The 26469-nt window shown below is 37.8% G+C and overlaps 2 protein-coding genes across 4 annotated transcripts; one reads left to right on the forward strand and one right to left on the reverse strand.

The window, feature by feature from the left end:
• The first annotated feature begins 2709 nt into the window (after positions 1–2709).
• LOC311282570 (uncharacterized protein) lies at positions 2710–9310 on the forward strand. Of its 2 annotated transcripts, none has more exons than XM_084396391.1 (3): positions 2710–3269; positions 4019–4236; positions 6739–9310. In XM_084396391.1, exons 1-3 carry the CDS (start codon positions 3252–3254, stop codon positions 6797–6799), a joined length of 297 nt encoding a protein of 98 aa, XP_084252517.1. In that variant the 5' UTR covers positions 2710–3251; the 3' UTR covers positions 6800–9310. The 2 variants fall into 2 exon arrangements, with proteins under 2 accessions (XP_084252517.1, XP_084252516.1); XM_084396390.1 differs by having other exon boundaries at positions 8141–9310.
• Positions 9311–14085: 4775 nt separating this feature from the next.
• On the reverse strand, positions 14086–25571 carry csnk2a2b (casein kinase 2, alpha prime polypeptide b). 2 transcript variants are annotated; one of them, XM_084398076.1, is made up of 12 exons: positions 24616–25571; positions 21955–22066; positions 20606–20707; positions 19946–19996; positions 18386–18445; positions 18219–18302; positions 17881–17991; positions 17578–17679; positions 17356–17456; positions 15487–15635; positions 15330–15412; positions 14086–14585 (listed from the first exon to the last, which is right to left on the reverse strand). In XM_084398076.1, the coding sequence occupies exons 1-11, from the start codon at positions 24717–24719 to the stop codon at positions 15336–15338; spliced, it is 1053 nt and encodes a 350-aa protein (XP_084254202.1). In that variant the 5' UTR covers positions 24720–25571; the 3' UTR covers positions 14086–14585; positions 15330–15335. The 2 variants fall into 2 exon arrangements, with proteins under 2 accessions (XP_084254202.1, XP_084254203.1); XM_084398077.1 differs by lacking the exon at positions 19946–19996 and having other exon boundaries at positions 24616–24857.
• Positions 25572–26469: the final 898 nt, after the last annotated feature.

The raw sequence follows: 26469 nt of genomic DNA on the forward strand, positions 1-26469 counted from the left end.
AAGCACCTGTCGCGCGTCCTGCAAAGTTTGGCACACGTTGTAAATTACTGTGTTTGAGTCGTTTTTTTCTAGTGCATTTTTCACAAGAAAGTTTTTCTTTTGTTGTTGTTGTTTTATTTTATTCTAAATTACATTTATGTCAAAAGTTGACTAATGTAAACAATCGATACTCGTACATTGGACTTCCTCCTTGTGGGCGTTGTTAGTGCCATTACACTGCTGTACGTTCTGTTTGCACAGAGGGCGCGACTTCAGATAGGCTGTAAAATCAATAGTGTTTTAGGGCATTGTGTGACGTGACCTGGAACAGTGAGACATTTTTTACGTTTTTTATTTAACTTGAGCTGACACACACACACACACACACGAAACGCGCTACTGTTTTCCCATCCTGGTCATCTGGCTGTCAGATAGATAAACCAGCTAAGACCAGCTATTTTTTCCCCTAATTTTCTGTAATTTTACCTATAACAATATACAATGCGTTTTGGTCTTTTAAATATGATTGTTTATTTGTACTGGCATCCACGAGCCACTTTAAGTAGCGTTGTGACGCCACGCGCACACATCAGTTGAACAATAAGAGATAAATGATCACAGACATTATGTAAATATGAAATTAAAAACGAACATACATACATACAAACAGTGATTGATTAACGAAAGCCAAACTGGTCACACTGTTCTACTCAGATTTTGAATAATAATCTAGTTTTTGCCATCAGTGCCATACATAATAATGTTTTTTTTTTTTTTTTTTTTCATTAAACTGTCTATTTCACCTCTTCAGTTTTTGGGCCCAGTTTACGTTTCATTGTAGGGAATTACAGTTTCGTCTCAGGGTGGCAGTATTGCAAAGTAAATAAATAGGTTTCACAAACATGCCCAATGTTTTTTTTGTTTTTTCTCCCAGAAAGGATATAGTAAATTACAATTAAATTGACTAATTATAAATAAAATTATAATATGCTTATATTTGGAACGAAAAGTTCTTCATGAATTCCACATGAATTTGACATGTGGAGTAAGGTAGGGAGATGTCAGTGGTGATAGTCTACATAATGTAGGGTGACATCATAATGGGAGGAGCAAAAAACAGGAAAGACATTTAGAGGTTTTTGAAATTTGCACGGTTACTAAGAGATTTATTGCAGCTCAATATTTTATGGCACTGAACCATACAATTTTATAGCATGTGAGGAGATAAAGAGAAGAGGAGTGTCCAGAGAACTTTATTCCATTTTGTTTGATCAAATAATGCACAAAAAATAATGTCCATTGCTTTTCCAAACAATTATTAGTTTTTCTAGTGAATTTATTTAAGATTAGGGTAGGGTTGGAAATATTGTCATGATCAGTTCTGAATAATTCAACAGTACCTTTCACTCACATTTGATGGTTGCAGATCTAACAATACATTTTGAATAGGCTACTTGAAAGTTGCTTCTGGTTTTTGTGTGACCGGCTACATCGTGCGAAGTTGATAAGGCCTGTCTTGAGGTTTTTGGTTTTCATGAGATAACAGAAGTTATCTGTTTTTTGAAGCTGTGGTTGTCGAATGTATGCCGGCACATTTGGTGTGAGTTTGTGATGATGTCAATTTAGATAATTAACTGAGTTTGAGTTTTAAGTCTTATAAAAACAGTTTCTAAGACATTTTCAGTGGTGGATGCTGATGTACTGTATGTAATGGTATGATTCACTGAAGAAGGCTGATTGCCGAAACGTTTGATCGTGATCTATATGTGCTTTGTTACATAATAAAAAACTAATAATTCATTAAGAAGACACAAGCAAGTCCGGATCTTTCGTTCTTTATTTCAATGTTGGATGTTAAGAAATGTATTCATGAATCCACATTACACATTTGAATTTGTTGCCATACAAGAATTGATTTTAAGGTCCTTTTAATGGTTTTAAAAGTACTAAATGCACTAATACTAATACATTTCTGACTGTCATTCAAAATGTGATCACATTTTCAAGTTATTTATTTATTAAACAATACAATTTAAAGAATCACACTGTAAGCAGGTGAACCTGCTTTTCAAAAAGCCTTGATGACCCAAAATTCTGTAAAATTTCATACAAATAAAAAATTAGACAAGCTCAAAATATTCACATTTTTTAAAAAGATTCTAATGATGTTTTTTTATGAATATAGTCCTGCTTTATGCCATTGTATATAGTCCTGCTTTATGCCATTTGTCATTTTTATTTGCTTTTCCATGTATTTGCTTTATGTAATCTAATACATTCATTCATTCATTCATTCATTCATTCATTCACTCACTCATTCATTTTAGCACCATACCATGTAAAGAATCAGAGCACGTGAACCTGCTTTTCAAAAAGGCATAAAAAAATGTCCCCAATTAAAATGATTTTTATTTTTTAAAGTTTCTGAAGATCTTTCTTTTAGCTTTTAATTCATTTATGCCTGCTTTTACCATTGTATTCACTTTTATTTGCTTTTCCATTTAATTGCTTTTTGTCAGTTCAAATGTAATCAATTTTTTTTTATAATATTTTTAATTTATAAATATATGTATAATATGTTTATCATATTTATATTTATTTTTATTTATTTTTTTAATTAATTACATTTGCTTTTCCTTTTATTTACTCTGTCAAAATGTGATTAAAATCATTGTTTTCAATGTATGTATGTATTTATTGTTTGTTTGTTTGTTTGTTCCATTTTTGGGGGCTTTCCAATATTTCTAGTTTATTTTAATTAATTATTTTAATTAATTTAATAATTTATAATTATATCGTAATATACGTAATCCATGACCCACTGTCATTTTATAGCAGCCTCACTGTCTGTAAAGCATGAGCTGCTTTAATTTATGTTTGTGGGCTACACAAAGCTTCTCTCCCAGGAGCACGTCACCCAATTCACAACACCCTTTGTTCTTAGAATGGTTCTTTGTTCCCTCCTACGAGATTCTAAATTTACCCACCAGAGACAAAAGGTAGCGTGATAATTAACTGCATGTCATGGACCTGAAACGCGAGACACCCTCTGCCCATTGTTGTGTCCAGTTCAGGGCAGTGGCGGAGTGACATCACTTGGTGATGTCAGGTTCCGAGGGGGCGGAACTGGACCGCCAGGGCCCCTGTGATTGGTCTTCTTGTGGCACCTAGGAAGAGAACAGTTATAAAAGATCTACGCTCAGTCAAAGCAAGCAACATTTTAAGCATTATTCTGCAGCATCCCTAGGACGACCTGATCTGAGTTGGTTACCATGGCAACTGTTGTACCGGTGAGTACTTGGAGAACAAGAATGCTCTTTTCGAGTTTCGATGAGTTGATTATTCACTTCAATAACAGATGGTCCAGATAGAAGAAACAATCTCTTAGAGAAATTTAGGGCTCATGTTGCACACCAAAAAGTATTTGTTTTATCTTATTTTTAATTTTATATTATGTTTATATTATTTTATTTATTTACCAATTTTGATATTGTTATGGTGATATTTAAACGGTAGATTTTCATTTTAGACACAGCTATGACTTACATGTTCAGCTTATTTGTTGTGAAGAGGGTTAGAAGAGGTTGAGAATTTAAAAATGGATTGCTATTTAATACAATCGTGTCTGTGGTGGTGATACCACTGAAATAAAAGACATGAACTAGATCACTTAACTTATTCTCAGTTCGGTTAGTTTGAGTTTTCTTTGTTCTTGGCTGGGTCATGTTCTGTCAGCACTATTGGTGTGGATGTATCATGTCTGTGCTCTGGGCCGATCAGGTGTCAAGTAAAAGAATCTGTGTGTCTTCAAGTTTATTGTATAGAGTCGTGTGTGTGTGTGTGTGTGTGTGTGTGTGTGTGTGTGTGTGTGTGTCAGGGCTTTGGTTTCTTAGGATGTAGTTAATTAATCGTGTCCTTGATGTTAAGCCAGTACCTTGTCGAATGATTTTCTTATCAACGGGTTAATTCATAGAAAAGGTCTCCAAGTCCCGATTTCATGCAACATAATTCTATATCTTTGTTCTTGTTGGTTTTTCAGTTTGCATCCTGCTATGGCAGCAGCAGCGCTCAGCTCTTTGGGAGGGGGCCTGGTGGCGATTACATGTCCCTTTTCAGTTACAGAGGGCCAAGAGGGGCCCCTCGCCCAAGTCTGACGTGCCACGCTCCGAAGATGACACTGCGTCAGATTTGTCGCATGTTGCGTATAATGCGGCAGCTGCGCAATAAAGAAGCAGCGGCCGCTGCTGCAGCAGCCAGGTGAGGCTTACATTCCCAAACACTCATAATCTCTCAAAAGAATAGTTCACCCAAATATCTCAATTCAATCATCCTCTTCTGTTATCTTCATGTAGTTCCAAACCCATATGACCTTCTTTCATCTGTGGAAAACACACACAAAAAAAGAGTTGTTTTGCAGAAAATGTAAAGTGAACGGTGACTATGCTCCAGCAATTATTAAACATAAATGTTAATATATAAATAAATAATATAGTGGAAATATTTATAAATATAATAATGTAAATTTTTTGCATTTGCAATTGATGATTAAAGACTTTTTATTTGTGGGTGAACAATACAAATGTTATGTATAATTTAATTTAGTATATAATTGCATATATATATATCATTGAACTGCTCTGTTAAAAATTAATTGGTAATTATTAAATTTATACATTCAATTTGTTTTATGCAATAATTTATAATAAACTTAATTTGCTGCATAATTTGCCAGTTACTTTGTTAATTTTTAATTCACCTGTGAAATTAGTTCCAAACGAACCCACTTCAGTTAACAGTTGTGTGTTTCTGAGCAACACAATGCAAGGGAACGAATTGTTCTTTGTCTGTGAAAGAATCGACTAATTGTGTGATTCAGACACGCCATGGACTCCCGTTACAATGTAAACTCATCCGTGATGGTCCTCGAGGGTCACTTCCAAGTCGGATGATCTCAAGTCCGGTGCTTGCAGCGCTTGCAAGTTTCGTGGTCCCAGGTCCATCATCTCCAGACCCAGGCCAGATTCTCCAGCCGTCACTGTCGCCACGCCAGATTCTCCAGCCCTCACGGCCGCCACGCCAGATTCTCCAGCTGTCACTGCCGCCACGCCAGATTCTCCAGCCGTCACTTTCGCTACGCCAGATTCTCCAGCCGTCACTGCCGCCACACAAGATTCTCCAGCCGTCACTGCCGCCACACAAGATTCTCCAGCCGAAATGTTACAATGCCAGATTCTCCAGCCGTCACTGCCGCCACACCTGATTCTCCAGCCGTCACTGCCGCCACACCAGATTCTCCAGCCGTCACTGTCCCCACGCCAGATTCTCCAGCCGTCACTGTCGCCACGCCAGATTCTCCAGCCCTCACGGCCGTCACGCCAGATTCTCCAGCTGTCACTGCCGCCACGCCAGATTCTCCAGCCGTCACTTTCGCTACGCCAGATTCTCCAGCCGTCACTGCAGCCACGCCAGATTCTCCAGCCGTCACTGCCGCCACACCGGATTCTCCAGCCGTCACTGCCAGATTCTCCAGCCGTCATTGTCCCCACGCCAGATTCTCCAGCCGTCACTGTCGCCACGCCAGATTCTCCAGCCCTCACGGCCGTCACGCCAGATTCTCCAGCTGTCACTGCCGCCACACCAGATTCTCCAACCGTCACTGCCGCCACGCCAGATTCTCCAGCCGTCACTGTCGCAACGGCAGATTCTCCAGCACTCACGGCCGCCATGCCAGATTCTCCAGCCGTCACTGCCGCCACGCAAGATTATCCAGCCGTCACTGCTGCCACGCAAGATTCTCCAGCCGTCACTGTCGCAACGCCAGATTCTCCGGCACTCACAGCCGCCACGCAAGATTCTCCAGCTGTCACTGCTGCCACGCAAGATTCTCCAGCCATCACTGTCGCAACGCCAGATTCTCCAGCACTCACGGCCGCCACGCCAGATTCTCCAGCTGTCACTGCTGCCACGCCAGATTCTCCAGCCGTCACTGTCGCAACGCCAGATTCTCCAGTCGTTACTGCCGCCACGCCAGTTTCTCCAGCCGTCACTGCCGCCACGCCAGATTCTCCAGCCGTCACTGCTCCCACGCCAGATTCTCCACTACTTACGGTCGCCACGCCAGATTCTCCAGCACTCACGGCCGCCACGCCAGATTCTCCAGCACTCACGGCCGCCACGCCAGATTCTCCAGCCGTCACGGCCACTGTACCTGAAGCAACTAAGGCTGCCCCAAGGCGTTTCGAAACTAGCTTCCAGTGTAGGGGACCCACCACTGATGGGGACCCACCAACATCGTCCCTAAGTCCAGCACACCTGAGTCTGGGGGTCTCAGAGGTTCTTCCACCGTCAGCTGCACTCCCTGTAAAGGCAGTTGCCATCTTGTGTATTTGTGCCTAACCTAACCCTAACCCACACTTGGCGGCAGTGTCCACTCCAGCTCCTCCCGAGGCGGCAGAACCTCCAGAGGCAGCAGTGTCTGCTTGTGAACTCTCTTTTTGCCCTTACATGACCATGGAGGTCGTCCCTGAACTCCCTGTCTTCTCTGACATGACCACGGAGTTTATCCCCGAACTTCCTGTCTACCCTAACACAATGATGGAGGTCTCCCCTGAACTCGCTGCCTACCCTGACACGGCCACAAATGCCATCTGTGAACTCTCTGCCTGTTCTGAATTGGCAAAGGAGGCCTTTTCTGAATCCTGTGTGTTCCCTGTCATGGCCAAAGAGACGTTTCTGACCTCTCTGTGCTCTCTGTTACAGTCCCGCCTGCTCCAACTTGGTGGGCTTCTGCCCTGCTGTGGTGGTCTCCAGTTCCGCCTGATCAGCCGTGGTGGTTATTAGTCCCATCTGCTTGGCTGTGGTGGTCATCTGCTCAGCCATGGAGCCCTCCAGCTCTGCTGAGATGGTCTTCAGTCGCGTCAGCTCCGCCCTGGCCACCTGACCTGCCGGTTCCACCTCCGCTCCACCTCCCTCCTAGACTTTTTGTTGTCTTGTTGAAGAGCATCTGGAATCCATTCTTTAAATGGGGGGTTCTGTCATGATTCCTGTCTTGTGTGGACTTTTATGTTATTTCCTGTTTTGCGCCATGTTTTGTAGTCCTTGGTAGTTTTTCTTGTTGAGTAGTTCTTTGATTGTTCCCAGGAGTGTTTTGTTTTTCAAATACCGTTTGTGTATATATAACCTAGTGTTTCTCATATTCCTTGTCTGGTGTTGTCCTCTATGGATGTGTCGTGCATATTTGTTTCAGTTTCTGGATTTTCCTGTGTTTGTATTATTTTGTTCTTTACCCGGTTTCTTGTTATACTCTGCCTGGATTTACTTAATTTTTTTTGTTTAATAAATATTAAACTGCATCTGGATCTAACGCCCTTTCCTTACTGAAACAGTCATGTTACAGTTCCTGAATGAATCTGTGTTTTGTACGATTTAAAGGCTGCATCTGAAATCGCATACTCACTTGAGTAGGTACTTATTTTAAAATAAGTAATTATTCACGACTGCTAAAAAGTATGTTCTATATAGTATAATATAGATCCGCACATAATCCGTCATGTTGTTACTGTCAGTTGACCTACCAGCGTCAGTTGTGTCGCTTCACTGTCATTTACAAATCCTCTCCCGTGGCCTCATGGGATAGTAAACTGACCATTGTATGCACACTTTAGAATCTCACCAGTTGTAAGTCATCTGGTAATTTAGCTTACTCTTATATGAGGACTATGAATTCGGACATGCTTCTTTTCTCAAATATGCTGATTTCTGTAAATGAATGCAAAACTAAATGTATCTTGCGGCACAGGGTGAGTTCAGTATGTACATTAACGACGATTTGAGACAAATATAATGCCAATTTAATATAAAACTATGTAAATGGCGCTCTGTGGTGTCGCAGGATTTTGAACAGGGTTCTGTGCCAAACCATGGATGGGGAACGGTGCGGTTTCGCACCTAATAAAGAACCCTAATAAAGACAGATACCTGTCGCTATCTACTGCCGTAACTTCCAATCTGTCAGGAACTTGCACAGACAAGCAGAGAGATGAAAACACAAAAAAGTCCCTGTGCTGTTTGTTCTCATCAGAAACTGTTAAATAAAATAAAATGTATGGATCAATTGATTGTAATATATTTGATATTTACCTTCTGTGTTTCTGTTTTACAGAAAACAGGCCTCTCCTCCCAGCTCACCTACAATCAAATCGGAGAAGCGATGCTTACCTGCCTGTTTTCGACGTAGACGTAGTAACAATATCAAAAGAGTGAGTTAAGCGTCCAGCATCTCCAAAACCTCCCAACAACTTCAGCCCTGTGGGAGTTTACAAATTGGGGAAATGGAGCCAGACCTCACTCTACATAGAAGACTGAAAGTGAGGGACCAAGAAGTTCTACAATCTTGTTGGATTCTTTTGTTGGGAGGATTTGACATGCAGCAAATCTGGTTTTAAAGGGAAGAAGTCGAGCAGATCTGGAACTCTGTCTTACATAATGAGTTTTTTATAGTTTTTTTTTTTTTTTTTTTTGGGACTAGTTTGCACTCATAGAACTCGAATTGTGCAAATCTATGAAATTCCAGTAGGGTCAAACAGTTTAGTGTGCTTCTATCTGTAATTAAACCAGCGGAAAGTCCTCATCAGGGTTGAAATACGACACAGCTATTTGTTTGTTTATTTATTCATCTGTTTGTTGGTTTCTGTGTGGGACAGGGGGCCCAAAGTTCTATCTCAAAGAGGTGTGATGGAAACTTAGAACGGTGTGCATTGCTGTGTTGAAACTAAAACTGCCACACTGTACACAACTTGTGTGTGACAAAATTGTGAATTTACTGATTTTTCTATTTATCTGCCTTAGATTAACCTTTCAATAATAAAACACCTACATGATTTCAAAGGATGAGTGACATTCACATGATTGAGCACAAATAATCATTAACTCAACCTCAGATTACATGCACAAAATTTCGAGATTAGCCATAAACGCTTTAAAGTTTCCAGTATAAATTTTATTTGAAAATGTTTTCTGGGCTATTTTTAACGCTTAAACAAATAATTAGCACATCATGACTGATTTTAGAGCATCAGAAATGTTTGTGAATTAATAACTGAATGAATGATTCGATGTACACTGAAGAAATTATTGAACCCCTCATGTAATACTGCTCAGAAACTTCAGTAAACATTTTATTTGAATTCAAGTCGTCATTTATCATTACTGCATGCTAAGAAGAAAAGACAAAGAGTTTTATACTGTTAACACTTTTGGGAATGCTCAAATGTTTGAACATTTCTGCATAGTCTTTTATGAACAACACAATCACAATGCTACCACATAAAAGAACTTTTGAACTGCTAAGAATAGTTTAGATAACAGAAATGAATAAATTACAATCTAAATCTAAATTACAAGATACCTGGACAGACAAATAAACAAAATTGGCATATTAAAAAGTGTGGAAAAGAAAAGGAGAAATTTATTGCAGAAAGCCCAAGCTGCTTTATTTCAGTCACCTTTATTTATTCACTACTGGCCAACAGCTAATGTTCACAACTGTTCCTTTTTAGAAAGAAATGGCATCCATTCAGGATTTCTAGTCAGGATTTAGACCGTATCATAGTACTGAGACTGCTCTCATTAGTTGCAAATAATTTGCTCTTATCATCTGATCGTGGTTGTATCTCTCTGTAAGTGTTACTGGATCTTAGTGCTGCATTTGATACCATTGAACACAAAATTCTTTTGAATAGACTCGACAATGATGTTGTCATTAGTGGAATTGCATTCGCAAGGTTCTAATTATCTGACAGGTCTCAATTTGTAGCAGTAAATGAAAAGGTGTCATATCGATCCCAAGTTCAGTATGGAGTACCGCAGGGCTCAGTACTAGGACCGTTGCTTTTCACCCTGTACATGCTACCATTGGGAGATATCATTAGGAATAATAGCATTCGTTTTTACTGTTACACTGATGATACTCAGCTGTATATTTATTCAGCTAACGAAATATACCTATGTACAAAATTTACTAAATTCTATACAATGAAAGTGAGCGGTGACCACAGCGGTCTGAGTAAAACAACTTAAATTTCAGCCTTTTCCCCACAGAAAGCTATCATATGGCTTCAGAAGACTTGTAATATAGTGCAAAAGTTGCATGAACCATGAAGAATTTATAGTTCTTTTGGAGCTTGAAATCACCTGGTATGAAAGAATATAACATGAACATTCTTCAAAACATTTTCTTTTGTATTCCACAGAAGAAAAAAAAGCTATTTGGGTTTGAAACGACGTGAAAGTGAATCAATAATGACAGAAGTTTTATTTTGAGGTGAAATGTTCCTTTCAAGAGGTTGAGCTCACCTCATGGCTCCGCTGCTTATGAATTCCAATGGCTTTCCAATGACAAAGGGCAGGTGAGGTCATCATCATCATCATTCACCGCTGACTGGACATCACAGACTGTGGTACAAACAGGCCGTGCTGAAAATTTCATGGGGAAGATGTTTTCTGAACGTGAGCTGCTGGGGAGTCAGGTTGTAGGACAGGAAGCCGGGGATCAGGTGTCCTTTTTGAGCAGGAAGTGTATCTTGAGACATTAGATGTTGGCCTGTAGTCTAAGGAAAACAAACTGATGCTATAAATAAACACATCTGAAAAACAGCCAAGTTTGAGTTTTAAAAAGATGCACACAATGGCAACCACTTACCTAAATCACAAGCTCTGATCTGATTGGCTGGCCTCATGCAACTTTTAAGAGTCAGTGTACACTTTTTACTAGTCTTCCTGGAAACAAAGTTGTGTTTACTGGGTACTGGGCCACAAAATGAAAAATCACTAGGTTTGCCAGTCTCTGCAAGCTTTGTGCCAGCATCAAATGGTCAAAAGATATTCAGAAGCTGTCTAATTTTGTAGGTCACATTTCTCTATATGGAAATATAATCCTAACCATATCCCTACCCCTAAACCTAACCCTACCCATAACTTGTCCTAAAATCAGAAGGAAATAACACTGATGTAGAAGCATCTAACCCTGGTCGTAAGCCTAAACTTGACATAAACTGTAAACTTATCCCTCAAATCTGATTGGTTGATTGGAATATTGATCAAGGAGCATGTTGAACTTGGTAAAAGCAGGTTCTGCATAATCCCATCACCCCATCAACTGTCTATTGTGATGACATCACTGATTTCAGATTTACCCACCTCAAACTGTGTAAAAATAAACTGTGGTTAGTTTCATGCTTTGCATGTCGGTCAGATGATCTCTTCCTGTTTAACCATATGGTACTTAGCCGGAATAATCTTTCAAGTGGATCACAATGTCTATAATCAAAAGTCTGGTTGCATGAGACTAATGACAAAATAATTCCAGAAAACACACAAAGTTTAAGTGCAAATTGTCAGCTTTATAACAGTAGTATTTCCGTGTAAGGTTTTGATAGCGCAGCTTCAGGTATACACCAGGAAACAGGTTTGGAGATGAATCTCAATTATTCTTACTAGGAAATCAATCCTTCTGTTTTCTCAAGCAAGATATCCTATCACTGAGTCATCTTGTAAAAATGTGGTCACCAGACCAAAAGTATGTTTGGACAGCTTCATAACAGATAACGTTTCTGGCATTTCTCAGTTCATTCAACCTCACACCACAATGAAATATGAAACTCTCCAATATTGGCATCAGTCCTTTAATTTCTCAAAATGACTCCTCTTATTACCTTTAAAGGGATAGTTTAACCTATAAAAATTTCCAAAGCTGCTTTCTTTCGTCCTAGAATATAGATATTTTGTATTCACACAATGTTATTTTGGACCCCATTGACTTTAATTGTGTGGACCTCAAAATATATATATATATATATTTATTTTTTTGGCAGAAGAAAGTAAGTCTTACAGTGTTGGAACAACATGAGGGTAAATAAATTACGACAGAATTATAGGTTTTTGGGTGAACTATCCCTTTAAGTGACTTTATAATTTGTTTACCCAACCACCCACTCATCAGCGTAATTGGTGGATGTGGTGTACGTCGTTAACCACATTGCCAAGTGTTCCTTTCACCTCCGAATGACCATTATGTATGGCAGAAGTTACGTAAGGACATTATCCAAGTCACTTTATCAAATGTTGGAACATGAAGGTAATGATGTGGCAGGTAATGTGTATAAACCTCATTTTAATTTCACTTTGGTCAACCAACACAACAATTATTCTGTCAAGACGTTGACAAGCAGGTACCCAAAATGGCTCTACAGGTTTTTGGACTTGAAATATGTAATTCTCCTCATTATTTTTTGTTTTCAAAACAAAAGCAGATGTATTTGAAGTCCTGCAAGATTTGTGCTTGACTTGCACTCGACTTAGGCCACAATCTGACGCACGATTCATGTCGGAGTCATGCGTGGGGATCTGTTGGTCAAGGTCAGGGTCACGGAGGGCAGAAGTAAGCACACGAGGCCCAGACATGAATAATGATGAGTCTCTCTGTTTAACACTGAAACTGAGTAGAGGGTTAAAAAAAGAACTAAACACAAGTAAACAGTGACCTGTGGAGGTAGGCTGGACCGCTGTGGACTGCACTGACCAAGGAGGTCTCGGAGAAATCGAGTCATCCCATGAGCCAACAGTGGACACTTGAGCCCTTGGTGTCACAAAGGGCCGCTATCGAGACGCGTCCCAAAGCGCACTCACGTGGTGTTGAGTCGCTCACACATAAGATTGGTATATAAAATTGCACCTTGGTAAAAGCTATCCTTTCTTTTGTATTTTATAAAGGCAAAGTGTTTTGGGAGATTAGAGTCTATAAAAACGTCTAATTATTTAATCCCTCTTGAATTTATTCATCTCTTGAATAGCCTACAAAAGACCTTTTATAATGACACAGAAGGGCGTGGGTGGGAGGGAGCCAGAGCCAATTAATTAACCTGGCTGGCAAAAGGCATATCACATAGCCAAAATATTTCTAAACATTAGAGATGAAGTGATCATGTTTCACACAACATGAAGCGCTAACCTGGTCTCAAGCACCAGTCAACACTGAACCATAGAACATGAGGATTTTGTTTTACAAAGCTAACACAACGATGTTTCCCTTTCGAAGTGCCACAGGAAATGTACACTTTTAAAAATAGATGTCTTATTTCCTGAAGAAAATGTCCTATTTTGTTTTAATATCGGTTTTCTTTTTATGAAAATATCGCTACATTTTTGTAAGTTTAACTTGTCTAAAACGTTTTCGTCGAATGTAATATTTTTGTATTTATTTAAGTTCAAAATTAATTAATTATTTATTCAAACATTTTATAGATTAACTCTAAGACATTTCACAAAAACATGTGAAAACCTGATTTCCTAGAATAACATGTACAGTATTGTTTTGAATTCTTTTTATAACATTGTCGCTGTTTTAGCGTGTTGCTATGTAAAAAGCGTACTCACAACGTGACTCTTTTACACGATCTGACTAGCACATAACTTGAAGTTCACTTGTGCATTCACGTCATGTACGGAAGAGGTAGGCCTAAGTGATGTTACGTTTATGTTATGTAAAGTATATATCTGATTAATCTCATACAACCAGGGATGTGTTTCGGTTTGTTAATTAACCCGGACGTTTACCGATGTTTTCAAGCAGATCAATACGAAACAACATACTTGGTAGTATTGTTAGCTTTTTCGTTATATTTTCGCCAACGGTGTGCTTTTTTTTTTTTTTTGTGGTTTGTTCAAATTACAAATCTTAAATGGATAGTTCACTCAAAAAAATGAAAATTCTGTCATATTTACCCTCATATCGCTCCAAACCTGCATGACTTACTTTCTTCTGTGAAACATAAAAGAAGATCTTTAGCAATATGTTTCAGTGTTCTTTTTCTAAATTTAATGAAACTCAATGGGCTCAGATGTTGTTTGGACCCCAGTGTCCTTCAGAATATCTTTTGTTTTGTGAAGAAAAAAAGTCATACAAGTTTTGAATGGCATGAAGGTGGGTAAAATAAATAATGACACTTTAATTTTAGGGCAGACTATCCCTTTAAGAAAGTGCAAACACCACAAATAAGCACACATTTAATTAAAACCCAAATCCCATCAACAGACAACGAGGCACATAAATCTAAATAAAAATCATTTATTTTCATTAATATAGTAATCAATCTACCTAGAGCAAAGAAATAAAGGTCCACCATGCCACTTTATTACTACAGTATGTGGAGGCTGCGCCAAGGTCTGAATACTGAACAGACAGACACACAGACCAATAAGGAGAGAGGGGGCGGGGTTCATTCTGGTCTTCATTCTCCATGCCTAGATTAAGGTGGGAGGGGCCAGTGTACTTGGGGGTGGAGTCGAGGATAAATTCCTTTCATCTAAAACTTGGGAGGGAAAGCTTTGAAATCTTCAAGCTAGAGGAACAGACCTGTTATAGAGGGGCAGACCAATCTTGATGGACACGGAAAAGTTGAAATGTCTGTGTCAGTGTGAGTGTATACGAGTGTGCGTGTGTGTGTCCGAGAGACGAGGTGTAACAGGTGCTGCTTAGATCCAACTTTCACTTGAAGAGGTTTCAGACACAAGGGATAAAAAATTGAGGTAACAAACGCCTTTTCCGATTCCTGAAAAAAACAAAAAAGGCACATTTCAATTTCAGACTCAATTTAAAAAAAATCAGAATTGTGGATTAATTCACTTGATATTGGAATTCATGATTATTATAATTTTTTTAGATGCATCGATATTAAAATTCTGATTGATACTAATAAGCTGATAACCGATAAATGGGAGATTTAAAAATTCTGAACTATTTTTTCTAATTAAATTACAAATAAAACAAAAAAAAATGTTGGCATCACAACATTACATATATTACTATTAAAAATTATTTTTATTTAATGTACGTTAATTGAAATAAAATAAAATAAAATATAAATATTAGATACATTTTTTTAACTTAAACTTAGAAATGTTGCAATAGCAACTAACCAAAAATAAAGGTCTTTCAAGATGAAGTACTAAAACAAAAATAAATTAAATAATAATAATATAAATAATACTAAAATAAAACTGATGTACAGTATGAAAATAGATACTTATTTTGAGAGTTGCTAAAGAGTACATTTATCAGTGTTATTACATTTTTATTGTTTTTACAATTGTGTAATATAAATGTAAAAATAAGCATGTAGAAATAAATATCGACTGAACTGCTACAGTAAAGCTCTAATATCCGCTGATGACCAATATGGTTCAGATTTATTTTTGAGAAGATTTGATCAACAGAATATGCACATCCAAAAAACTGAAAATATGTCTACAATTATGGAGAAACATTTGAATATACACTGATGAAATATTGACACCTGCTCTCATCGGGGTGTGTTGGTTCCACTTGACACTATGGTGCCATCTGTATTAGTGTGAGACTGCTCCTTCACCACTGGATCTAAAGAATTTTAAAGAATTTTAGACTCTTTGTTGTGTCAATATAAGTGTCAGGAATGAGGTAAGCAAACTCACAGAAATAAGGGTGCTCCATGGCCTCGGTGGCGGTCAGTCTCTGCTGATGGTCGTAGCGTAGCAGCTTGTCGAGAAGGTCCAGAGCCTCTTGGCTGACCAAATGCTGGTTCTCCGTCTGCACAAACTGTTCCCAGCGCTTCCGTGTTTGCCTGTAGGATACGGCAGGGGAGTTTCAATAACTGGACAAACTAACACAGTAGATTATATCACACTTGGTATTTGATCATCCATGTACTGACCACTCAAGCTCAGTCAGATATCATTAATGATTAGGGTTGCGAATCGAAAATCGATTCCAATTCGGGAATCGGATACTTAAGGTCGATTCCTGCGTGTGCGTTTTAATGTGATTCCAAACCATTCTCAACTACAAAGAGAACTCAATTTGGCACTCGCGCCACACGCTGTTTTCCACAGACAACCGCCTCTCATATAGCGTGCGATACTGAATTGAGTTCTCGTACGCATCTTCTTGCGCTTGAACGCACAAATACACACAAAACTATGTCAAAATATCCTATAAACACAGTCGGTTTTGTCTTAAAGCTACACTGTGTAGGATTTTCTCCCATCTAGCGGTGAAATTGTTTATGACTACCAACTGAATATTACTTTCTAGCCCCTCCCATTCCGAGGGCGTTTTAACTCCTACGGTGGCCGTATTATTTCAAATCTGCCGGCAGTCGTGAGTAATCTCCCCCTCGCATTCGTCACGGTGCCACTGAGTGTAAAAACGCGAAAGGCGAAGCTTGAATGTCCAGGTATGTCCCTCTTTGGCTAATGTATTTTCAAGATGGAGGCGCAACATGGCTGCCGCCATTCGAGCGACTCGCTCGTATGTATTCTAAGTGGCATATTCTACGCTTACGAGAATACTTGATTAGTTGGTAGAAGTAATTACACATTAATGAGCACATATATTTTTGAAAGAAAGTGTTTTTTTGTTAAGAATCAACTTAAATTACACAGTGTAGCTTTAAGTGAACGTAAACTGTTGAGAATGAAGCATGTGTAATAGTATATTGGATCCTGCGTGAGGTCTTAAAGTGACAGCAGCCTAATAAACCTGCTGCAGTCTGTCTCATTAACATTAATCAAAGAACAAAAGAAAAACTAATTCACTCGCTGATCTTGACTGAATAACTTTTGTAACTTCAATAAGGATTAATCTATATTTTACTTATAAAAAGAAAACTATGCAGTTTTGTACCTGAAATTTGTTCAGTTGTATTTATATGTGCTATTGCTAATTTGTTTATTTGTTCTTATTTTATTACTGTTTACTTATTTTTAATAATGTTTGAAATTTATATTAGTTGTTTTTGCTGTGGTATTTTTCGTTAAAACCATAGGAAAATTTTTGTGTTCTTTGGAAATCAGCTACAACAAAACGTTTTGCCAAAAGACACAGAATAAATATGTTTGATATAAATGTTTTTACCTTACTGGAATCCACACTGAATATTAAAAAGAATAAAATACAAACGGCACCCAACCTTATTAATAAGGCAAATTAAACAGCATGGGATTTGGCAAAGGCTTTATTAATGATACAAATTTCCTTATGTAAAAAGTCATTGAACTCAGTAGAAAGCCTTGGAATTACCTAATTTTGGTTTATGAATAAACTTTAAATAAATATTTATTATAAAATAATTTATTATAAAATGAAGTTTATAATTAATATAAAAAATAAATAAATATAATATATTATAATAAACAAATAGTATTTTATTTGCTAATAAAGGATATTAAATACAATAAAAACAAGTTATATAAATTTTTTTCTATGCTTGTGATGTTGTTGTTATTGTTTATTAAAAAGTTTTCAGAATTTTGTTTTTTTGGACATCCTCGGCTGGTACTCACTGGCCGAGCAGGTCTTTGAATCGTGGATCCAGTTCAATGTGGTATTTGCGCAGGTAGCCAAATAACTCATCTGTTCCGAGAACTTTTGCAATCCGCACCAACTAGGGAACGAGGAAGTCGGATGAAATCATGATCACATGGTGTTTTTAGCTAGTAGGGTTAAATGCATAATAATATTTTGAAATATATTCATAATTCTTTTTTTTTTAACTCTCTAATCACCTGATCGTAGTTGTCTTGGCCATGGAAGAAGGGCTCTTTCTGAAAGATCATACTGGCCAGCATGCAGCCGAGACTCCACATGTCCAGACTGTAATCGTACATCTGTTCACACAATATACACACATTAAACCCAATAAGAACACGCAACCTAAAAAGAAAACCGCAATACGTGACAAAAACCTTTATTGATTATTATTCAATTGTGCTAAGATTTATCTGATCATAAAAATTACTAAGTACATGCGTAAGTACACATTTTTACATGCATAATTATTATACTGCGTGTGATTCAGAGCATTTTACCTGATAATCCACCAAGAGTTCTGGACCCTTGAAATAGCGTGAAGCCACTCTGACATTGTACTCCTGTGCAGGGTGGTAGAACTCAGCAAGACCCCAGTCTATCAACCTCAGCTGGATCAAACACATACAAACATGATTCAGAACATAATATCTGAAATAACACCCTGTTTTTCCCAATAGAAACCAGTACTCTGACGCCCTCTGCTGGTGTATAATTCAATTACTACATGACAGAGGGAACATTACCGCTCTTCTTTCTCTAAAAGTCTCTATGAATTGTATTCTGAATGTCTCAGATGCAGTTCAAGATGAAGAATTAACAATAACTGCTTCATTACCTTCCTTAACTGGTGATCGATCATAACATTGTGGGGTTTGACATCGCGGTGCATGATCCCCATACTGTGGCAGTAGTCCAGAGCCTGCCCGTAAAAAATTAAATAAACAAACCTTAGAGATTCACAGAAGCCTCCAAAACAAGCCACTGAAGCACACGCTTACTTACCTTTAGTAGTTCATACATGTAAAAACGTATATCATAATCTGTTAACTTTTGATACAGCTCCTAAACAGAAAGGAAACAAAATATATTACATTTCAGCGAAGGATTTCATTTGAAATGCAATTTCGATATAAGGTCAAATAAGCTCTTAAATCATTTTTATTATTACACAGTTCCTTGAATTCTGATTAGCCAGTTGGCAGTAAAATATGTTTGCAAAATAGCTGATCACCTTAAATATATATACAGATATAGACAGACAGATAGATTGACATACAGAGATAGATAGATAGACAAACATAAATAGACAGATAGAAAGACAGACAGACAGACAGATAGACAAACATAAATAGACAGATAGATAGATAGACATAGATAGATAGATAGATAGATAGATAGATAGACAGACAGACATAGATAGATAGATAGACATAGATAGATAGACAGACAGACAGACAGACAGATAGACATAGATAGATAGATAGACAGACAGACAGACAGATAGACATAGATAGATAGACAGACAGACAGACAGACAGACAGACAGACAGACAGACAGATAGACATAGATAGATAGACAGACAGACATAGATAGATAGATAGATAGACAGACAGACAGATAGACATAGATAGATAGATAGATAGATAGATAGATAGATAGATAGATAGATAGATAGATAGATAGACAGACAGACAGACAGACAGACAGACAGCCAGATAGACATAGATAGATAGATAGACAGACAGACAGACAGACAGACAGACAGGCAGACAGATAGACATAGATAGATAGATAGACAGACAGACAGACAGACAGATAGACAGATAGATAGATAGACAGACAGATAGACATAGATAGATAGACAGACAGACAGACAGATAGACATAGATAGATAGATAGATAGATAGATAGATAGATAGATAGATAGACAGATAGACATAGATAGATAGATAGATAGATAGATAGATAGATAGATAGACAGAAATACATAGATAGATACACAAACCATAAATAGACAGACAGACAGATAGATAGATAGATGGATAGATAGATAGATAGACAGAAATACATAGATAAATACACAAACATAAATAGACAGACAGATAGATAGATAGATAGACAGACATACAGAGATTGACAGATAGATAGATAGACAGACAGACAGACAGACAGACAGACAGACAGACAGACAGACAGACAGATAGATAGATAGATAGACAGACATACAGAGATTGACAGATAGATAGATAGACAGACATAAACAGACAGATAGATAGACAGACAGACAGACAGACAGACATAAACAGACAGATAGATAGATAGATAGATAGACAGACAGACAGACAGACAGATAGATAGATAGACAGACAGACATACAGAGATTGACAGATAGATAGACAGACAGACAGATAGATTGAAATACATAGATAGATACACAAACATAAATAGACAGGCAGATTGATTGACAGATAGACAGATAGACAGATAGATAGATAGATAGATAGATAGATAGATAGATAGATAGATAGATAGATAGATAGATAACCTTAATTAGAATATACCTTAAAATCTGTGTTATTGATGCATTCAAAGACAAGCGCAGGTGTTCGAGACTGCAGAAAGATTGGGGATAAACCGAGAGAAATAAACAGAAAAAGAGAGATGAACAATTTGGAAAAGGAAGTCCTTCAAATAAAGAAGTCCATAAATCAACAATAGTAAGCATTAACAGACAGCAACAAGCATTCATTGAGATCGCAATCAAAAGTAAAACAGAAGAACATGGATTATAAAAGCATAAAGATTGGCAGCAAGTCTTTGTTCCGATGTAAAATCTAATTTGATATTTCAATAATCATCACTACGCTTCTCAGTAATTTTCGTATGATCTCATTTGTGTCCAGATAATCTTCTAGAATCACTCGATTACCGGTTGCTTATGTCTGGAAGGTGAATCTGTGTCATTTCCAATCAGATTATTATTTTTTTGGTCATTTCACTGACAATTTTGAGACAGAGAAACTTCTTAATACCAATTCCGGCCTAAAACCAAATTTAGTCCTGTAAACTAGAAAAAGCTATTTGTCTCAAATGTGGTCTGCCCACAATCTTTTAGAGAGAGAGAAAGAGAAAATCAAAGTCCTCCATGGAAAAACTGAACCCCGATTTGACAAGTATAGCCAATGGAAGAGGAGAGAGATGCAGAACGATGGAGAACATACCACAGGGTCCTTTACTGTGTCCATTAGTTGAATGATGTTGGTTCCTCCTCGTAGGTTCTCCAGGATCTTGATCTCCCTCTTGATCTTCTTTTTCTTGACAGGCTATTTTAGAAAACAATGATATAACAATTTACAAACTTACTCATCATTAAAGGCCAATAGCCTTCAGCTTATATCAAAGCCGTAACACACAATTTGCTATTGCTAGTGAGAATAACAAGGGAAGGGACATTCTCATTCTAGAAAGCATTTGATTGGACAAAACACTGGGCATGCCCAAGAGTGCAAGATGAGTCATCAATATTTTTTGACCATTTTTTCAGACTGGAAAAATGAATATGTATTAAATGCATATGTCTACATATTCGTATCTATAACATACACTGTAAAAAATTTCTAACCCTCCCAAATCAAAAATTTCAAGTGACCGATAACATCTAAATTTTTCAATTGGCCCAAGTGAAATTCTGTAAATTATAAAATTAAATGTACAGATTTTCACTTGGGCCAATTGAAAAATTTAGATGTTATCGGTCACTTGAAATTTTTGATTTGGGAGGGTTAGACATTTTTTACAGTGTATGTCTTTTTTTAAGTGTATGCTAGCATATACACTATCATTCCAAAGTTTTTTTTAGAGAAATTTCTAATTTTATTTAGCATGGATGTTGATCAAAAGTGAGAGTAAAGACATTCATAATGTTACAAAAGATTCAAATAAATCCAGTTCTTTTGAGCTTTCCATTTAGCAAAGAATCTGGGGGAAAAAAATGGATCATGGTTTACACAAAAATAATATGCAGTTTTGATGAAATTGAATAAAACAAATGTTTCTTGAGCAGCAAATCAGCATATTAGAATGATTTCTGGAGGATCATGTGACACTGAAGACTGGAGTAATGAGGCTGAAAGTTCAGCTTTGCCATCAGAGGAATACATTACATTTTAAAATACATTAAAATAGAAAAGAGTTATTTTAAAGGGATAGTTCACCCAAAATACAGGTTTGGAACAACTTGAGTTTACAGAGAGACTGTAAATGATGACAGGAGTTTCATTTTTGGGTGAACTGGGAGGGGCTGCAAACTAAATTGTAGTAATACTTCACAATATTACTGTTTTTACTGTATTTTTGTTCAAATAAATGCAGCCTTGGTGAGCATAAAAATCACAAAACATACAACTATGTACACTGAAATTTCATCAAGCTAATAAAATATTAAACAAACTATCAGTTTGGAATAAATCTACCACAGAGAAACCACAACATTTCAGCTAATGACAACATTCTGCAGCCCTAAATATGTAGTTGACAAGGGGTCATATTGATTATGCACACAAACTCTCACCTTGAGGATTTTGACCACAACCTTCTCATTATTGTTGATGTTGATGGCTTCGAAGACCTCGCTGTATTTGCCCCTCCCGAGCTTCCGTACCAGCTGGTAATCCTCCTGGTTACTGCAGGTGGTACACAGATTCACATGCCAGTCAGATAGAGGATCTACAGCAGAAACCAACATCTCCAGCCCAGAACGCAAACACACGGCTTCTGCTAGCAAGAAGGGGGCTGAAACAGTCAACCATCTGTGAAAATGACCAAGCCCATCATTTCCCCTGTCAGCTGAGGGCTGACTGACGTCTCTACCGAGGGACGGAGCCAAAGACGACATTTTAAGCAATGGTCTGCTGTATGAAACTCTTAACTATAATAATGAGGCAAATGCCACTATTCTTACAGCGCTTTGTACATTCAGAATCATATTTTTATCTGTGTAGCAAATCAAAATGGCTAACATGAAGAAATATGTTACAAATACAGTTGGGCATATGCATTACAATGTACTATCTATATAGGTTTAAAAGAAAAAAGTCCGTTTTATTTTAGTATTATTTATATATTTTGAATAAGCTTTTATTTTTATATTTTCAGTTTTCATTTGAATATCAGTTTAAATTTCAGTATTTTTTTAAATTTCGATTTAGCTTTATTTTTATTTCACTTTTAGTTTTAGTAATTTTAGTACTTCAGCTTAGTTCATTCTCAAGGCAACATTTCATTTTCATTCAAGTTTTTTTAATTGAATCTAATTCATATTTATTAATTTATTTTTTTGATCGTTTTAGTTAACAATAACAATACTAACATCAATATAACTCACCAATGCCATACATAATAGACACTTGGGCACATTAAGTTAGAAGTAGACAGCTAAAACATTATCGCTCTGACACTAAAGTCTAATTGATTGGTTTAAAGGGAACATATTATGCCCCTTTTTACAAGATGTAATATAAGTCTCTGGTGTCCCCAGAATGTGTCTGTGAAGTTTCAGCTCAAAATACCCCACAGATCATTTATTATACCATGTTGTAAATGCCAGGGCCATTTTTGATTGGAAAGAAAAACATGCTGTTTTCGTGCATGTCTCTTTAAATGCAAATGAGCTGCTGCTCCCACCCCCCCTTTCCAGAAGAGGGCGGAGCCTGTACACCTCGTGCCTTGGATATTCTGCCAAAAACTAACAAAACATATTGTTTTGTTTTGGTTATCATCTCTATCGCGGTCACACTCAAGTGAAATTGCAGTTCTTCATCATGAAAATGTATTATCCGCATGCGTTATAAAGCCATATCAGTCTAAACTTCTGATATGTTTTCTCGCACAGAAAGCTTGATGTCAGACGGTGCATCCCGTGAGTATTAAACAAAGTTCTCTTTCATGTCTTATTGCGTTTAAACGGTCAAATACACACAATGTTATGTCAAAAACACACAAAGTTCAAATAAACACAGTCGGTTTTGTCTGAACATCAACAGCAAGAAATCACGTGTATAATTGGATCTGTGTATTAAAGTGAAAGCACGAATCAAACAACAAAAGAAAAAGAAAAAGAAAATCACTCACTGCTCTTGATTGAATCACTTAGTAGCTTTAATAAGAATAAATTTCTTACTTGAATGCAGCTGTTAAATGTTTTGGTGAGGAAATAAACATAGCGGACTGGGTCTATGCTAATAGGGCAGAGTCAAACGTAATTATGGGTGGGGCCTAATCATTTGTGACGTCACAAAGGATTTAAGGGGATTAAAAAAAAGAGGAGTGGGTGGATTTTAACTAGGGTGGTTGTGCCGACACACATTTATGTTCAAACGCCATGTAAAAGTGAATTTTCCATAATAGGTCTTTTTAAAGGATTGGTTTTAATTAAATTTTATTGTTATTTTTCTGTGGAATTTCGAATGGAACATTTTTATGCAGCTTTCTGTTTCATGCAACAGTTTTAATGTTAAAAAAGAATGAAAACAGCATAAAAAGCTAAAGTCTCAAATGTATTGTTCCATTCTGCATATTCGAACTGGAAGTCACATTTAATAATGACTTAATTTCGACTCTTTAAACAAAAATATTTGTCCAAAAATGTTTTTGGGGACTTTGACAGTCATTTACCCGTTCCGTTGCATGGAAAAGAGCTGGCATGAAGATTGCCAAGACAAATTCTCCTTTTGTGCTCCACAGAAAAGAATAACAAAAATAAATAAATAAATAAATAACGACAGCACAATTATATATGTGCACTGTGCAAAACAGAAACACATTAACTGCTCCAGAGGAATCTAACCATTAAAACCACTAAATGTTCTATTAGTGCGCTGGTTTAGAATGGTAATTACTGGATGTGAATTGCACACTTGAGGGAATCGTTGCATTTGCATAAAATCTGTGGATGCTGAAGAGGACACACACTGCTCTCTAACGCTGCATCTGTAAATCCGTTCATGTCATCCTCTCATCACCAGCTCTCAAACAGGGGCTGCTCGATCACGCAGATTGATGACTTTCCCAGCACGATCGATACCGAGCCTACAATGTGAACCACTGCGCAAAGAAAACCAGCAGATACATGCACAAAATGATGCACGTGAACGCGCCTAGGTAGGCAGCTCACTAGGCTTTTTGAAACACAACATCAGATGATGATGCACTTTTATAGCTTTAAATATCTCACCTCCAGGTGGGCACATGCGCCTCGTAGTCCCAATATTCCCTGCTCTTCAAAGTGTTGACATCGGCATACACCCGAGATTTACTACCGGCCACCGGGCCGGGCATGGCGCGCGACGGGGCTCAGGGTGTAGGAGAAATCCGATCGCCAAATCCAACCCAAAACACACAGACGGACGACCACTGATCAGATGTAGACCAGCCCGGGGGGGTCTGATGGTATCCGGTTCGGGCGTGTAATATCTGATATCAGCGGCGTAAAAGATGGAGCGCGGTGGCCGCTGAGCAGCACTCGTTCCCCGGTTTGTCGGCGGTGTTTAGACCGCCTGGAGATCCGAGGGTGAAAATGAATAGTGTATAGAGTGTGAAATGCTCTGGCAGTGCTAATATCGCATACAAAGATGCGAATATGAAGTCTAGAAGGTCTATTTTGGACCTGTATGTGTGAAGTTTTGTGAAAAGTTATTTGGTTTAAAAATAGACTGAGTCCTAGGCGGGGGGGTTTGTTTAGATCTAATTATTGTGGGTTAAACCCCCCCACCACCCCAAAGGGGCCTCAAATCCCTAGATCCAAAGCATAAAGATCCGAGAAAAAAAGCCAAGATGTGTGTTCTCTCAGTCTTCAATCTGTTGCAATGGATGTTGGAAAATACAGTCCACCGTAACTGAGTAGAATATAACTAATCAGTTCCTGAGCTTCAGGATATTGACTGGTTAGAAAGAGAGGGAGAGGCGGTGGACTACAGATCGATGTTCTACCCGACCCCCGTGAAAAACCGTGTCACCGTGACGTCGCTTGCGTAAAGTCGTTGTGCAAGAATCGCGAAAACCGCTTATAATCCCGTGCAGCGTTCTGCTTGTGATCGGGGTTCGGGTTTTCCGGACCAATCCCCCCGTGCTGCTGCAGGAAAAACGGACTGGAACGATTTGAGCCGGAAGCGCAAGATAGCTTTATCAATTAGCATCGAAAATCCGGAAGTACAAGTTTGTCATGGCCATAGATATCTATACGTAGATAACCACATGCGCCTGCTCCAAACTCGTCGACGCTTCCGCCATCTTGGAACGGTCAACATGACGCTGTTCATCACTCGCACTAACAAATAAATACATTTCCATCGAAAAAGATACAGTATTGTGCAGCATATGGTTGTAAAAACCGCCGACATACATTCCACACGAAATGTACTAACCTTTCAGAGGAAAGAATGTGTTTGTTTATGTTTTTAAACTCCTTTTATAACCATATGCAGAATTGGGCAACATTAATGATAAACTAAATTTTATGAAAATCATCTTCTAATATTTCTATTAAAGATATTAGTAAATGTGAATAACTACGGTTGTAGACGCACAGTCAACTTGCTCTCGAGGGTTTACGGACCGGTTTTGACCGTTCCAATATGGCGGACGGGTTACAGCCGCTAATGAGGCATCTGTATGTATGTATTATCTATGGTCATGGCCACTGGGCATGTCCTTCCGTTGCTATGCGCCCATATTTGACTTCCGTTTGATGTCTTACAGACATTTTGAGGAAATGTGTGGCTGTGTTCATCGTTTCATTCACTGCTATAAAGAGGGTTTAATTTCAAATTAAACATACATTTCTGTTCAAATTGTTTACAGTAATAAACTATTAACTATGCATATTTTGGGGAAACACAAATATTTATGTAGACGGCAGATGTAAATCTACCACTGAAATAAATCTTGTATATAAATATCCTTATAAGATAACTGTTTTCAATTATAAATAACAATCCTGATGTTATTTATTTATTTACGTATTTATTTAAATGTCTTTCATAATTATGGTGGACATTATCTGATAGGCTACAATCTAACCCTAAATTAA

This window comes from Rutilus rutilus (genome assembly GCF_951802725.1).
Source record: "Rutilus rutilus genome assembly, chromosome: 23".
NCBI lineage: Eukaryota > Metazoa > Chordata > Actinopteri > Cypriniformes > Leuciscidae > Rutilus > Rutilus rutilus.